A 12,371-nucleotide genomic window follows, 5' to 3' on the forward strand; every position below is an offset into this window, starting at 1 on the left:
GCCTACTGTCAAATCTCGTAAGTAGTTTAAGTTAAGTATAGAGAAATCAATTAGTCCTTGATCATTCAGCGGTACCCATTGACCGTTCCTTCTAATAAGATTATCTACCTCCGCTCTTGCTTTAACAACGTTCGGCATGATTCACCTATTTCTCATTTCTCTAGCTAATTCAATGGTTGCATCTTGCATGAAAATAACGGGATCGTATCTGTTCAAAATAGCTCCAGCTATGCGATAGAAACTATTCAGTTTCTTTGCATGTTGCAGATTAAACGTCTGTGCTAGAAACATAAAAGCAGATCTTAGATGCCCGTTTCTTGCCTCGAGTATCCATCGACTTTTAGTAAATATTCGAGAAGTATTCGCTTCTTCTGTTGATAGTTGTCTTTCACGTAGTAGTAGGAGTGCGGGCATTCTATGATCAATTCCTAAATATTCAAGTAAAGGAATTGCATCGCGGTATCCTCTGTCTACTAACACAATGACCAGGATTATGATCAAAATGTTATTCAAGGTTACTACTGTACATGTCAAGGCGGTGCTCGTACATTAGGTACATGTGCGCACGTTGCAAGTGTCTTGTGGTATTTAGGCCATGCACGACATTTACAGAATATTAGATATCCCGATGACTCATTGCTAAGTACCACATTACATGCTGCAAACCGAAATGATGAAAATAATGAACAGATAATTGATGAATTATTTTAACACCGTTCAGCATTAAGATATCTGTGGTGGGTTTTGGTAAAGGGCAAGGTTGCAGAATAATTCTACATGGTGGCTGAAGTATCAAGGAATGTTGCGTACTTAAACAGCGATCTAAAAACACTCTAGTCTACTACGATTTGTGGCTTCGACGTTTTTATCCACCATATTGGATCTGCAATCTTGAATTCAAGAATTTTGACCTCAGATTCGTAACCAACGACCCAAAATACCCTAGTAAACAGCTATTTGTGGCTACATTCAGGAGTTTCGTGTTTTTAATCCGCCATATTGTTCATCCATCTTGAATTCTAGAACTCTCACCTCAGATTCGTAATCAGCGATACGTGAAACCCATTATATCATCGGTGAGACCAAAACTGTAGGTATTTCAACACATACGCGCAACTATAAACTACAGTAATATGGAACATCCGTAAGGTAATTCGCGGGGGGGGGGAGACTGGGGGGGGGCAAAGGGCGGTGTCAAGTGGAGTAGTTTGATAGTCTAACATGTGGTTGTTTGGGGTCTTTGTTGAGTTGATTAAAACAACAAATTGTTTTACATGCTGAAGTCAGTTCAATGCCCCGCAGCTACTTGAAGGCGGTTTTTTGGGGGGAAGGAGTGGATTTCGGTCTTTGTGCACATTGAGACTTTTGATCCACATGTTAAGAATTATCAACCAGCGAAGTTTCAACAACATTAGCCGAAAGCCACTTTCCATAAGAAAAGTGCGGGGTCCTTTATGGTTAATGACTTAAAGACGTTATCACAAGCAGTTATCTTCTGGTAATTGCTAGAATTCACTGGCAACACTGTCTTTAAAACTGATTATAAAAAGCATTTGTTTGCTTCATTGAACTGCGGAATCGCAAGATCTACACACTTCAGCACCACATCAACCTAGCAATACCGATCAATTTCCATAACGAATAGTAACATGGACGAAATATGGTTGTACCACTACGAACCTGAAACCAAATAACAGTCAATGGAGTGGAAGCACTCATTTTCCTCGCCCCAAGTAGTTCAAGAGACAGAAGTAGGCTGAGGAAGTGGTTGCAACATTCTTCTGGGATAGAGATGGAGTCGTACTCATAGAGTACCTGTCCAAGGACCACATATTTAATGGAGAATCTCTGCATTACTACTTACAAAATTGAAAGAAAAATTCAAAGTAACGCCGCGGGAAATGAAAAGAAAGGAATTATGTTCCTTCAGGAGAATGCATCAAGCACTGCAAACACAACTGACATTGCATGATCTAGGATTTCAATGTCTAGATTATCCTCCTCATTTATCCAAATTTAACTCCGTCTAACTATTACCGGTATTATTTCCCAAATTCAAATAACACTTGAAAAGACGCCATTTTAGATCTGATGGGGATAGTGCTACGAACAGTGGTGCGAGCAGGTGTCCAGGTTTTTAAAACTGGTCTGCAAGGACTGGAGTACTGTACAAAGAAGTGTATTGAACCTCAGGGAAGTATGAAGAACAATCATTCCACGTACATTGCTTCTGGTTTGGGCTACGAAGTTTTCAGCAGCTTCTCGTATATTTTACTCAATATAGTAGACGTCACATCAGTGCTTTGAAGCAAAATAACTAAGGGAGCACTAGTCAATACCAATTACTAACTAAAGATCAGCCTCTGACAATACATTTTATTGGGAGTTAATTTAATTTCTTATATTTATTATTATCATCATTTGCAGTAAGGGAAAGCACAACTATTTTTATCTCCTCCAAAAATTAAGCCCTGCAAATTAAGTAAGCCCATCTTATGAATACTGAATGCCGATAATAATATTTCAGAAAAAAAATATAGAACCTTTTAATAAAACAAAATGTGTAACCGAAAACTTCAAATCTGGATAAATACAAACGAGTTATTAAATATATATAATTAATGGCTTTACCTTTTTTGTTTTTAACTGAAACTGGTCCAATGCGAAGAAAACAAGTCGACCAACTCTAATATTGTTGCTAGGCACAATGAAAGTCCTGTTTTCAGTTGAATCGGATCTACAATGTTGTCTATTCTCATTGTTGAAAATTAAAAATCATAAGCAAGGACTATTTTAACAAAAGAGACACTGACCAAACCTTAAAACCCACTTTATTTTAAATTATAACTTGTAACTGTTTCGGAAGATAGTAGGACTATGACTAAAATTTACCGGAAAAACCGCAAAATTAGAAAACAGAAGTATGCATGCATATCCAGACGTTCAAAGAAGAAAGCTTGAGCACTAATCTGCCTCATAGTAAATGCATGGATAGTGCAGTTTGACAATGAAATTGGTTATGATAATGACTTATAAAATAAGTTATGTTTAATGTTTTAAGATTGTTGTATAGAAGAAAGCTTGAGCACTAATCTGCCTCATAGTAAATGCATGGATAGTACAGTTTGACAATGAAATTGGTTATGATAATGACTTATAAAATAAGTTATGTTTAATGTTTTAAGATTGTTGTAGTTTAAGGGACGGAAAGGGGGGCAGGAGTAACAACCAGGAGGGCGCTCGCCCCATTGCCCCCCTCTGGCGTCGTCACTGGCTCTGATCCGGATCATAAACTGGTAACGCCTACTGGGTCCAAGTCTCGTGTAGCCCCCGTGCTGAAAAGATATGCTGAACTCCAACAAGGATTTTAAATCCATAAAAAATATGCCAAATACAAGAAGTAAATAAGAGACTTTATTTCGTAATAGTTTGCGGAAATGCAACGCAAAATCTGAGTATAAGTTTGATGAAGTTGTGCCACTTCTACATTGTTTTTTTTTTTCAGTCTGGCAATTTTTCGAGGACTGTTACAGAATAAGCTTCCCAATTCGGAAGACGGATAGAATAATTGTATCCATAAAATTTACAAACGTTAATACATGCGGGGTGATAGGGGCGGATACGGATCTTGGCCACTTGTTCTGGAACAAATTTCGCAGAATCTTTAACTTGTAACGCAACGTAACGCAAATGACGCATTATGTATTTATAACTACTATGCCAAATCTAGTTAACTAAATCGAAAATTTTTCCTTGCGTTGACGCCAACTGTCACAGAAAAGACTTCCGTGAACTTAACGCTAAATTTACGTTTAAAATTACGATATCATAGGCATAATAATTATTTTTGTTTTCTTTACATTGCGTTGCAATCTGAAAATTTTACGAAGATCGATACAGAATGAAGCCCCTTGAGTATCATTTGAGATTCTGCTTAAGCGTGTTTTACATCATCATAGTTCCCCATCGTATTTCGTACGTACCAAATCTTTCTTTGAAGTCACCTTGTGCTTGAATGGTTACACATGGTAGTTTAACACTGTGATGAATAAGAATAAGGTTGTAAACATGAGTCGAATGACTGGTTAAAGTTCAGGTGATGGCCTCCCCTGACCGCAAGCATATGAACCTATTTGCAATATTATATTCCTAATTAATTGTGGTTATGCTAATATACCTCACTCACAATTACTTCTATTTCATTTCCTTCAGAGTGATTTTCTTCAGTTTTCTGTGATGCAACGCTAGATAGAAATAGAACTAGTTTTGTTTGAACATTTGTAACAAATATTGTAAGCAGCCGAAAATTGTATAAATTTGGAATAGGCCTATTTAGAGAATTAATATAAATGTGAGTATTTACGTACCACAATATATGATGGAATATTTTATGTATAATCAGTTTTAGAGGAAGTTATACAAGTAGAGCTTAATATTTTTCATTACTATGTTACTACTTAACTTATAAGTATTCCAAACTCAGAGGAAATTTTCACTACGTCCCTTAAATTACTCCTTTTTTTTTTTTTTTTTTTTATCTCTCTGTTCTGTCTCATCTTCAATAGGATCCCCACAGCGAAAATTGCTGAGCGTATAGCTATCAAATTTCCCTCAATATAGAAGAGCTGGCAACATTGCAACAGATATATCAAAATAAATGTTTTATTCTGAATATTTTGAAATTACTTATTATCTTTTGTATAATAAAAATATAAATCTTTGTAATAATTACGTAAAATCTCACTTTTATATTAATTCTCTAAATATTTAGTAATAGCTTGCATAAAAGCTAAGAGTTCTTTTTTTGGACCCTTCAGTAGTACAGAAGACGGGAGGGAAGATGGTGTCAGTGTATGTAACGTTTGGTGCACAATGAATTCGTCCTTTTGTTGTGAGCTGTGCGGTGCCTTTGAAAATCTGCTCCGGTGTTCGAGGTGTAGGAGTGCCTATTACTGCTCTAAAGAGCATCAAAAGCAGCATTGGAAAAAACATAAGGTTTCATGTGGAAAAGATAAAAGTGACAATTCGTTAAAAGCTTCTGTGGAAGAAACTGAGAGAGCAAAACTTGGGGCTGCTGTCGCTAATAGTGAAACAAGGTCAAATAATGTTCCATCAAGTGATAAGTCAAATTTGAAACATGTCGAAAAGACTTCTAGGGTTTCCAATTGGAATACTAGTCCAATAACTTCTGAAGGAAGTTCTGAAACAGAAATTCTTAGTGCTAGAGCTGAAATTTTGAGCCCTACTCTGGATTTTCGGGACACTAGGGAAGGTGCTTCTTCGGAAATAAAACAAGCACATTCGAATTCTCAGGATATTGCAGCGTACAAGGATATGCCAACACATGAAACGTCAGTTCGTGGACTAATAATGCCTCCAAACAGTACAAATGGAATGAAGGACATGATTGACAATACAAATAGTTTAGTTAATGATAATTCTCTTCCTCCATTTCTGCATAGAAAAAAGTGTGATCAACAGTGGATAATTGAAGAAATGTGTAGAAGTGTTATCAAAGATATGGATGTATACGGAGTGTGTGTTGTTGATAATTTCCTTGGTCCAGAACAAGGACATGCAGTTCTAGATGAAGTTATAGCGATGTATAATTCGGGCGTATTCAAAGATGGACAACTAGTTAGTAATAAAGTGAAAAATGACTTGAAAACAATACGAGGTGATCAAATAACGTGGATAGACGGCAAAGAAAGTTCCTGCAAGAATATCGGGATGTTAATTAGTAGGGTAGATGCCATTATAATGACAGCTAACAAGATGCAGAACAATGGCAAGATGGGGGATTACATTATCAACGGCAGGACTAAGGTAAGTCTGGTTATTTTGATATTAGCTAGAGAACATCCTGAAAAGCGATTATCCAATAATTCAGATAAAATAATTATATCAATTAGATCAACGCATAATTCCCCTTACTCTGTCCTGACAACCGCGAGTGTAAGTGCAAGGGTTAATCATAAAAATTAGTATACAAATTATTAGAGGGGTCTCTGGGATGAACGTTTTCGGAGCTTGCCAAAGTCTTTCGGTATGTGTTTTAAGACTAGTTATTAATTGTAGATTTTGGTTATGTTTAGATAAAGGGGCCCAAAGTAGGTGCAAAATAGATTTCAGTAGAAATGAACTGACGCAAGGAAAACATAATTGATTTGTGTCTCATTTAAGAATGGAATAGAAGTACGTGTTGTGGAAATGCAAAATGCAATAGAGACTATATGAAGGGTAAGGGGAAAAAAGAAGGAATGTCACAAAACTGCATTTTCGAGAAAACTGAGATTTAATATTGAAAACCGCGTAAGAAGAATAGGGTTAGTTACATCTTTTGCCCCTTTTTACATTGACATTTTTACATCTACGTATGCATGGTATATACAGTCAAATAGTACCATGAGTCACCAACAGATAGGACAAAGCACCCGAAAAGCACATACATGGACATTCCTTGTCTTTTCCCCTTACCCTTCCGTACTTAACAAAAGCGTACGGAATATGAATATAATGATGCAGGTAATTGCCTCTAACCAAACCTAACCTAATATTAACAGAAATTAGCGAAATTGTGACATCTTTTCGAGAAAGATGCTGATCCAACTAATCATAGGCCATAGATTTTTATAGTGCTTCATTATCCTAACTAGAAATTTGGTTAGGATTGATAGTAGATTTGCATCATTTATAAGGGGAAAAAGTTTCCTTTAATACTAGGTTTTAAGGTGCGTTTCGTCGCGGTAAATTTAATAAATTTTGCGCAGGATAGTTTTTACTTCAGTACATCGATATCATATCGTCATGTATTGAGTTGCTGTCAAGCCAGTTTGTTCTGGACATAAAATAACTTCAGTTATTTTCCTCGTGACACCATGGATGAATATGTTCAGAATTGATTTCATTGCTCTCAAGTGAGTACAAAATGCACAATTAAAAATCTGTCCAAAGATATATTTTAAAGCAGACATTAACCCTATTTCTTTTAAATCGTTGGAGTTGGGATGAACGCCAGTGTTTTAGAGCATTTCAATGTTTTATTTATTTATTTTTTGCCATGAGGACCACTGTGTGTTTTGTCTTCGGGGTCTGTATTGTATGCTGGAGTCATTGTCACGTATATTTTCCTACATTTCATATTCTTTGTGGCCTGGGTTCTAGCATGTTCTCTCGATTGTCGCATTGGTCCCTCAAGCCTTTATTGTCAGTTGCGGGTTTTTATTTTTTTGTAATATTTTTTTTCCTCATTCATGTGGTCAGATTAGGGTGCTTCATAAAAGCGAGAGGGAATGAAATTGTCGTCCTACATGGTAGAAAATAAGATAAGTATCTCGTGTAAAAGAAAGAGGGCAGAAGTTCGTGTATGTGAATATCCATCTTCGTAATTAATTGTAGTAAAAGTTGTGTAACATGTTTTGGTTAGTATAGGAATAGTGTGATCTTTCGGGTACTCCTCAAATAACACTCCTACAAAGGAGAATTCATCATATAGGATCAGTCCATATGAAGGTTTTTACCCAACCCGTTTCTGAGTGGTTGCTATTTCTGTTGAGCAGCGCTTTGGATTTAGTGATTTTGCAGTCGTTAACATAAACTTGTGTATCTTAGGACTGGATTATTCAAAAAACATTGCAGCAAACACTATTTTCTTTATCATTTTCTTCTGCTTAAGTTTCTCTCTCAGCCTGAAATGCCTTAGTTGAGCCGTAATGAATGAAAATTGCTTCTAAGTTTAGTATAGAGATGTAACAAATTACACTAGTCCAACTGTAATACGTGAAAATTGTCCGTAAATTTATTACAAGCTGAGGTGCACCGAACTTGAATCTCCCGGTATGTAAAACTGTGGACACAGCCTCTGTTGTCGATCCGGACCTGTCCCTGGCCTATTTGTGTATCAATATAGCGAACTTTATTTTCTCGATGATGGACTATTTGTCTACCAAATTTCGTTCAGATCTAGCCAATAGTTACCGAGAAATAAAGTACCACGTACAGTGAAGCCGAGCCCGTTCGACCATCAAATACAGCGATTTTTATTTTTTAGACCAAATGCTGTTAGCCCGCCAAATTTGGTTCAGGTCCGACCAGTATCTTCATAACTCATTTTAAAAGTGAAAATTTCCATTTTCAGTTAGTGTACAAATAAGTTATTTGGTCTGTGACAAGCTAGAAACCTCCTTCGAAGGACGAAAGTTTCCCTGAACAAAGGAATCACCCTACTATTGCGTTATCTGCAAATATTTTATCACAAATTTTTGCTTATCACTCATACTTTTATGTGATTTGTAACCACTTCACTGTTAACATTTCCTACTACTGAATTTTAGTTTTTTCTTTCTTTCTAATAACATCACCTTGTGCATTGTACTTATTGTTTTTCGTACATGGTTAATACTAACACCTGAGCTAAATGTTCTAGTTGAGTTATTGCTTCTAGACTTTTCCATGTCGTTATCTAAAATATTTGAAGTCTCAATTACAGATATTGATTACATAAAACAATATGAAATTCTAACATGCAGTAAATATAAATGTCATTTATCACCACATACCAAAGATAAATGTCAATAAATTTAAAGAAGAATTTTCCTTAGCTACAATTTTCAATATTAGGATTTCTGAGATTGTACTATTCGGATTTTAATAAAGGAATGTACTACTAACGTTTGTTCTTATAAACATATTACTGTAAGTTGATAAAGATATTAAAAGAGGGTTTATCATAATTTCACTCGAATGAGGATACTGTGGAACGTGAATTATGTGACAATGACGATCGATGTTACTATTCTTAAGTTGATAAATTTAAAAGATCTGATAAATTTAGAAGTTCTGAGTGTGGTGCCCGAGACACATTTAATGTATGCATACTGTTGTGCATTTACATTTGAAATTTCTGGAGCAGTATCTTCCTTTGCCTTTCGCGAGTGGTATGCGCGTACTTTTCTGTTACCTACATAATATAGCCTTTGATTCATATTTTATTTGTTGACTAACGTAAATTTACTTTACGAGATTTCTGAAAATGATAATATCGTCTTAACATCATCCTGTTTTCAGTAGCTAGTACGTTGTTATTGCTATTTGTTATTTGCATTGTATCTTGTTTTCTTGCTTTTTTTCGAATATTATGAGAACTTCTAGTTTTGTGTTGTGCAGTTTTCATATTGACTTATGAGTTCGGGAATTCCGAGAAGTGTTTTTCGGCAGTAGTTTCGCATAAATTATTTTTGTATTTCACCGTTCTTAAAAAGTGTTTTAAGTGCTCCTTAATTTTTTTTTTTAGTGAATGCATTACAGAGAAGTATTTTGTTTAGCTAGTATACATTTAATTTTGAAAAATACTATTTCGTGTTGTCTAAAGATGCTCTTCTTAGAATTCTGGAATTGTGCTATTTGTTTCCTGATTGCATTAACGTGGATTTCAGCTAAGAATGTGGATATGGTCATGGTCATACGACTGAAAAGACAGGTTCCCTAAGCTTTCGTGTTCCAGCTAAGTTTTGTAACTTGGCTGCTGTCACCATCAGTATAATTGTTGTCTTATATCACGTAATATACTTAAAACATATATCTGTTGTTCTATTTTTATTAAATTAATTTTTACAATATACTGCGTATTGTTGCTTCAGTTACGATGATTCATCATTCGATGTACTTTTTTTTTTTTTTTCTTCGACTATTCAGTATTGCGTAATGAAATGAACATCCAACTTTATTTTTTTGTGCTTACAAGTAGAGGCAGCATGTTTTCATTCCTAGGGCTGTCGTATTCAAAGGTACGATATACAGGGTAGGCACAACATCGCTTCGGTGAGGAAATAAAATGAAAAAAAGTGACTTGGCAGCCTTTTTTGTACTTATAAATACTGTTCGAACTGACTCCCACAATGTTAATGCACAAAGTACATCTCTTCAGCATTGATTTGCAAATATTATGGCACAACCGAAATTGGCATCCAATCTCTCGAATGATTGTTCGATTGGCTGTTTCAAAATACCTAGACTTTGACAATACCTCACATGGAGAAGTCGCATGGTGTGAGATCACATGAACTGGGTGGTCAATCGGTCTTACCACGACGACCAATCCATTCATCGAAATGTTCATCCAAGAAATCTCTCAGCACCAAAGTAAGACAGTACTTCATCGTGTTGGCACGTGAACTGAATGTATTCGTACCGAGGGTTATTTTCAAGTTCTGCAGTTAAATCTTCCTACATCTGACATACATTACTGGTAACAGTTCTGTCAAAAAAGAATGGTCATACGACACCACTCCAAATACCACCCCAAATCTAGAATGTTCCTCGCAGTGTTGTGCCTCGACTGTGGAATAGTTTCCTGGCGAGTGAAAACTTTGAAATGCAGTATTGCGGAGGTCGTCGAGTGCAACACAACCACGTGAGAATCGTTATCTGGTCTTAAATACACGAGGGCCAACGAGCACAGCAGATACACTAACTAAATATCTTAGTTGCCTCTGGGCCCCATGTAAGATCAAACTATTTGGTTATATACGAATGCGCACTGTATGCACGCCGACGCGCCATGTGCATTCCCCTCACCCAAGTGCAGCGCCAGACACGCCTACAGCGGTGTAAAACTCAGTGAATGGACCCGGAACAGTGTACTATTCAGTATTGAATCACAATTCAGTTTGGATAATGATTATCAGCGTCTCTTTAGATGGCACCGGGAAGGTCTCTGTGTTTTAGTATAGGGTGTCATCATGTTGCACTACTTCGTGTTCCAGCAGTAAACATTAAACTGATACTACAGGAACATCAACCTTCAACAGTATGTCGGATGTTTTCGTGGTTCGATTCTAAATTTCATTTTATGGATGATAGCATAGGGCACCATTGGTGAAGGATTACCTGTAGCATGAAGATACCAGACATCTCGAGTGACCAGAGCGATCATCGGACCTCAATCCCATTGAACATGCATGGGATGCTCTCTGGCGATGGACTGCAACCATAACCTTCCACCACAGTTACTTGCTGAACTGCATATGGTGCTTCTGCAAGAGAAACTTTACCATTGGCCTGCTTTACAAGCTTTGCTTTAGTAGACTTTAATCCGGTTAATACTACTCGCTGAGCAAAACAATAAGTTTATGTAAAAAAAGAAAAAAATAACATATGTTTCGTCAACTACCCACTTAGCTTCATCAGACACACTAGTATCTGACGACGCCGAGTGTATAGTTGGCGAAACTGTTATACGTTAATATATCTTGGAAAATTATATATATATATATATATATATATATATATATATATATATATATATATATATATATATATTTTACAATAAACGTATTGTTTTGTTCAGCGAGTACTCTAAATCGGATTGAACCTACTTGATGATATCGTCAAACAACTGTAAGCTTTATAGTATAACTTTATAGAAATATCCGTTCTTCGCATGGGGAGAATTGGGTAAATGAAAAATATTCGAACTTCCTCTTCCCCTTATGATACGCACTTCATTGAAAGTATGATAAAAACTCTTAGGATACGCTCTTTAATCAAAGTGAGACGATAAAAAAAAAAAAAGGTAGGCCCGCCATGTTCCAAGATTCACTTTATTTTATTTTATTTTATTTATTTATTATTATTTTTTTTTTTTTTTACCGTGATGTAGTTGCAAACAACAAGCAACGTTGCTTTCAGTGTGGCGCAAAAATATAGAACATGCCTCCTCCCTCCGCCATTAAAACTGGAATTTTCGAGAACGTGTCCGCTTATTTTTAAGGGGTGTGTATATTAAATTTCATCGTCCTAACGTAGGAGTCTCGTGAGACTCTGTTTTCTCAAACTTTTGAACCCCTTGTATTCTTTTGAGGATGTAATCAAAGTAACATGATAAAAGCACGGTTCAACGTAGGTAATAAATATATTTTAAAGTTTTCAGATTCCCAGCGGGAACTCATGTTTTTCTTCGAATCCACGTTAACCTGTAGATCCACGTCGCATATAGCTCCAATACTGAAAGGGACGCTAAACCCTTATCCAACCAACAATCAAATGGTTTAGCCTGTTTCGTATGAAGCGATCCTATAAAAGTATCACTTCCATTTCTATTACGGGGAAAATATCGTAATATCGCACAGCCCTAATCGTAAGGACTAACTTCTCTCCGTTGGGGCCTTCGAGCGGGCTGAGACAGTGTTCTCTCACAATTTTTGGCCGGCGACATACCGCATGGGTACATTATTGGATGATGAAACGCACGACAACTTGCTGTCTATTAAACTCTCTTTGCAATATTTCACTATTGCTGAGTGCAGGGTTGGCTGGTTTAAACCAACTGCTTTAAACCAGAAACGAAAAATGTTCGTAAAGGTGTAAGTGTT

General features: G+C 36.3%; 1 protein-coding gene across 3 annotated transcripts in view; it reads left to right on the top strand.

Moving 5' to 3' along the window:
* The first annotated feature begins 4,817 nt into the window (after positions 1–4,817).
* Hph (HIF prolyl hydroxylase) overlaps positions 4,818–12,371 on the top strand; it is a 60,420-nt gene continuing 52,866 nt past the window's right edge. For all 3 annotated transcript variants that reach the window (XR_014127314.1, XM_081730394.1, XM_081730393.1), the window contains exon 1: positions 4,818–5,826. Coding sequence is in view for 2 of the 3 variants with exons in the window: in XM_081730394.1 (XP_081586520.1) it covers positions 4,873–5,826 (954 nt within the window). In the remaining variant the exon portion in view is untranslated. The remainder of the gene's footprint in view (positions 5,827–12,371) is intronic.

The sequence above is a fragment of the Thermobia domestica genome, chromosome 11, assembly GCF_964235325.1.
Source record: "Thermobia domestica chromosome 11, izTheDome1.hap1.1, whole genome shotgun sequence".
Lineage (NCBI taxonomy): Eukaryota > Metazoa > Arthropoda > Insecta > Zygentoma > Lepismatidae > Thermobia > Thermobia domestica.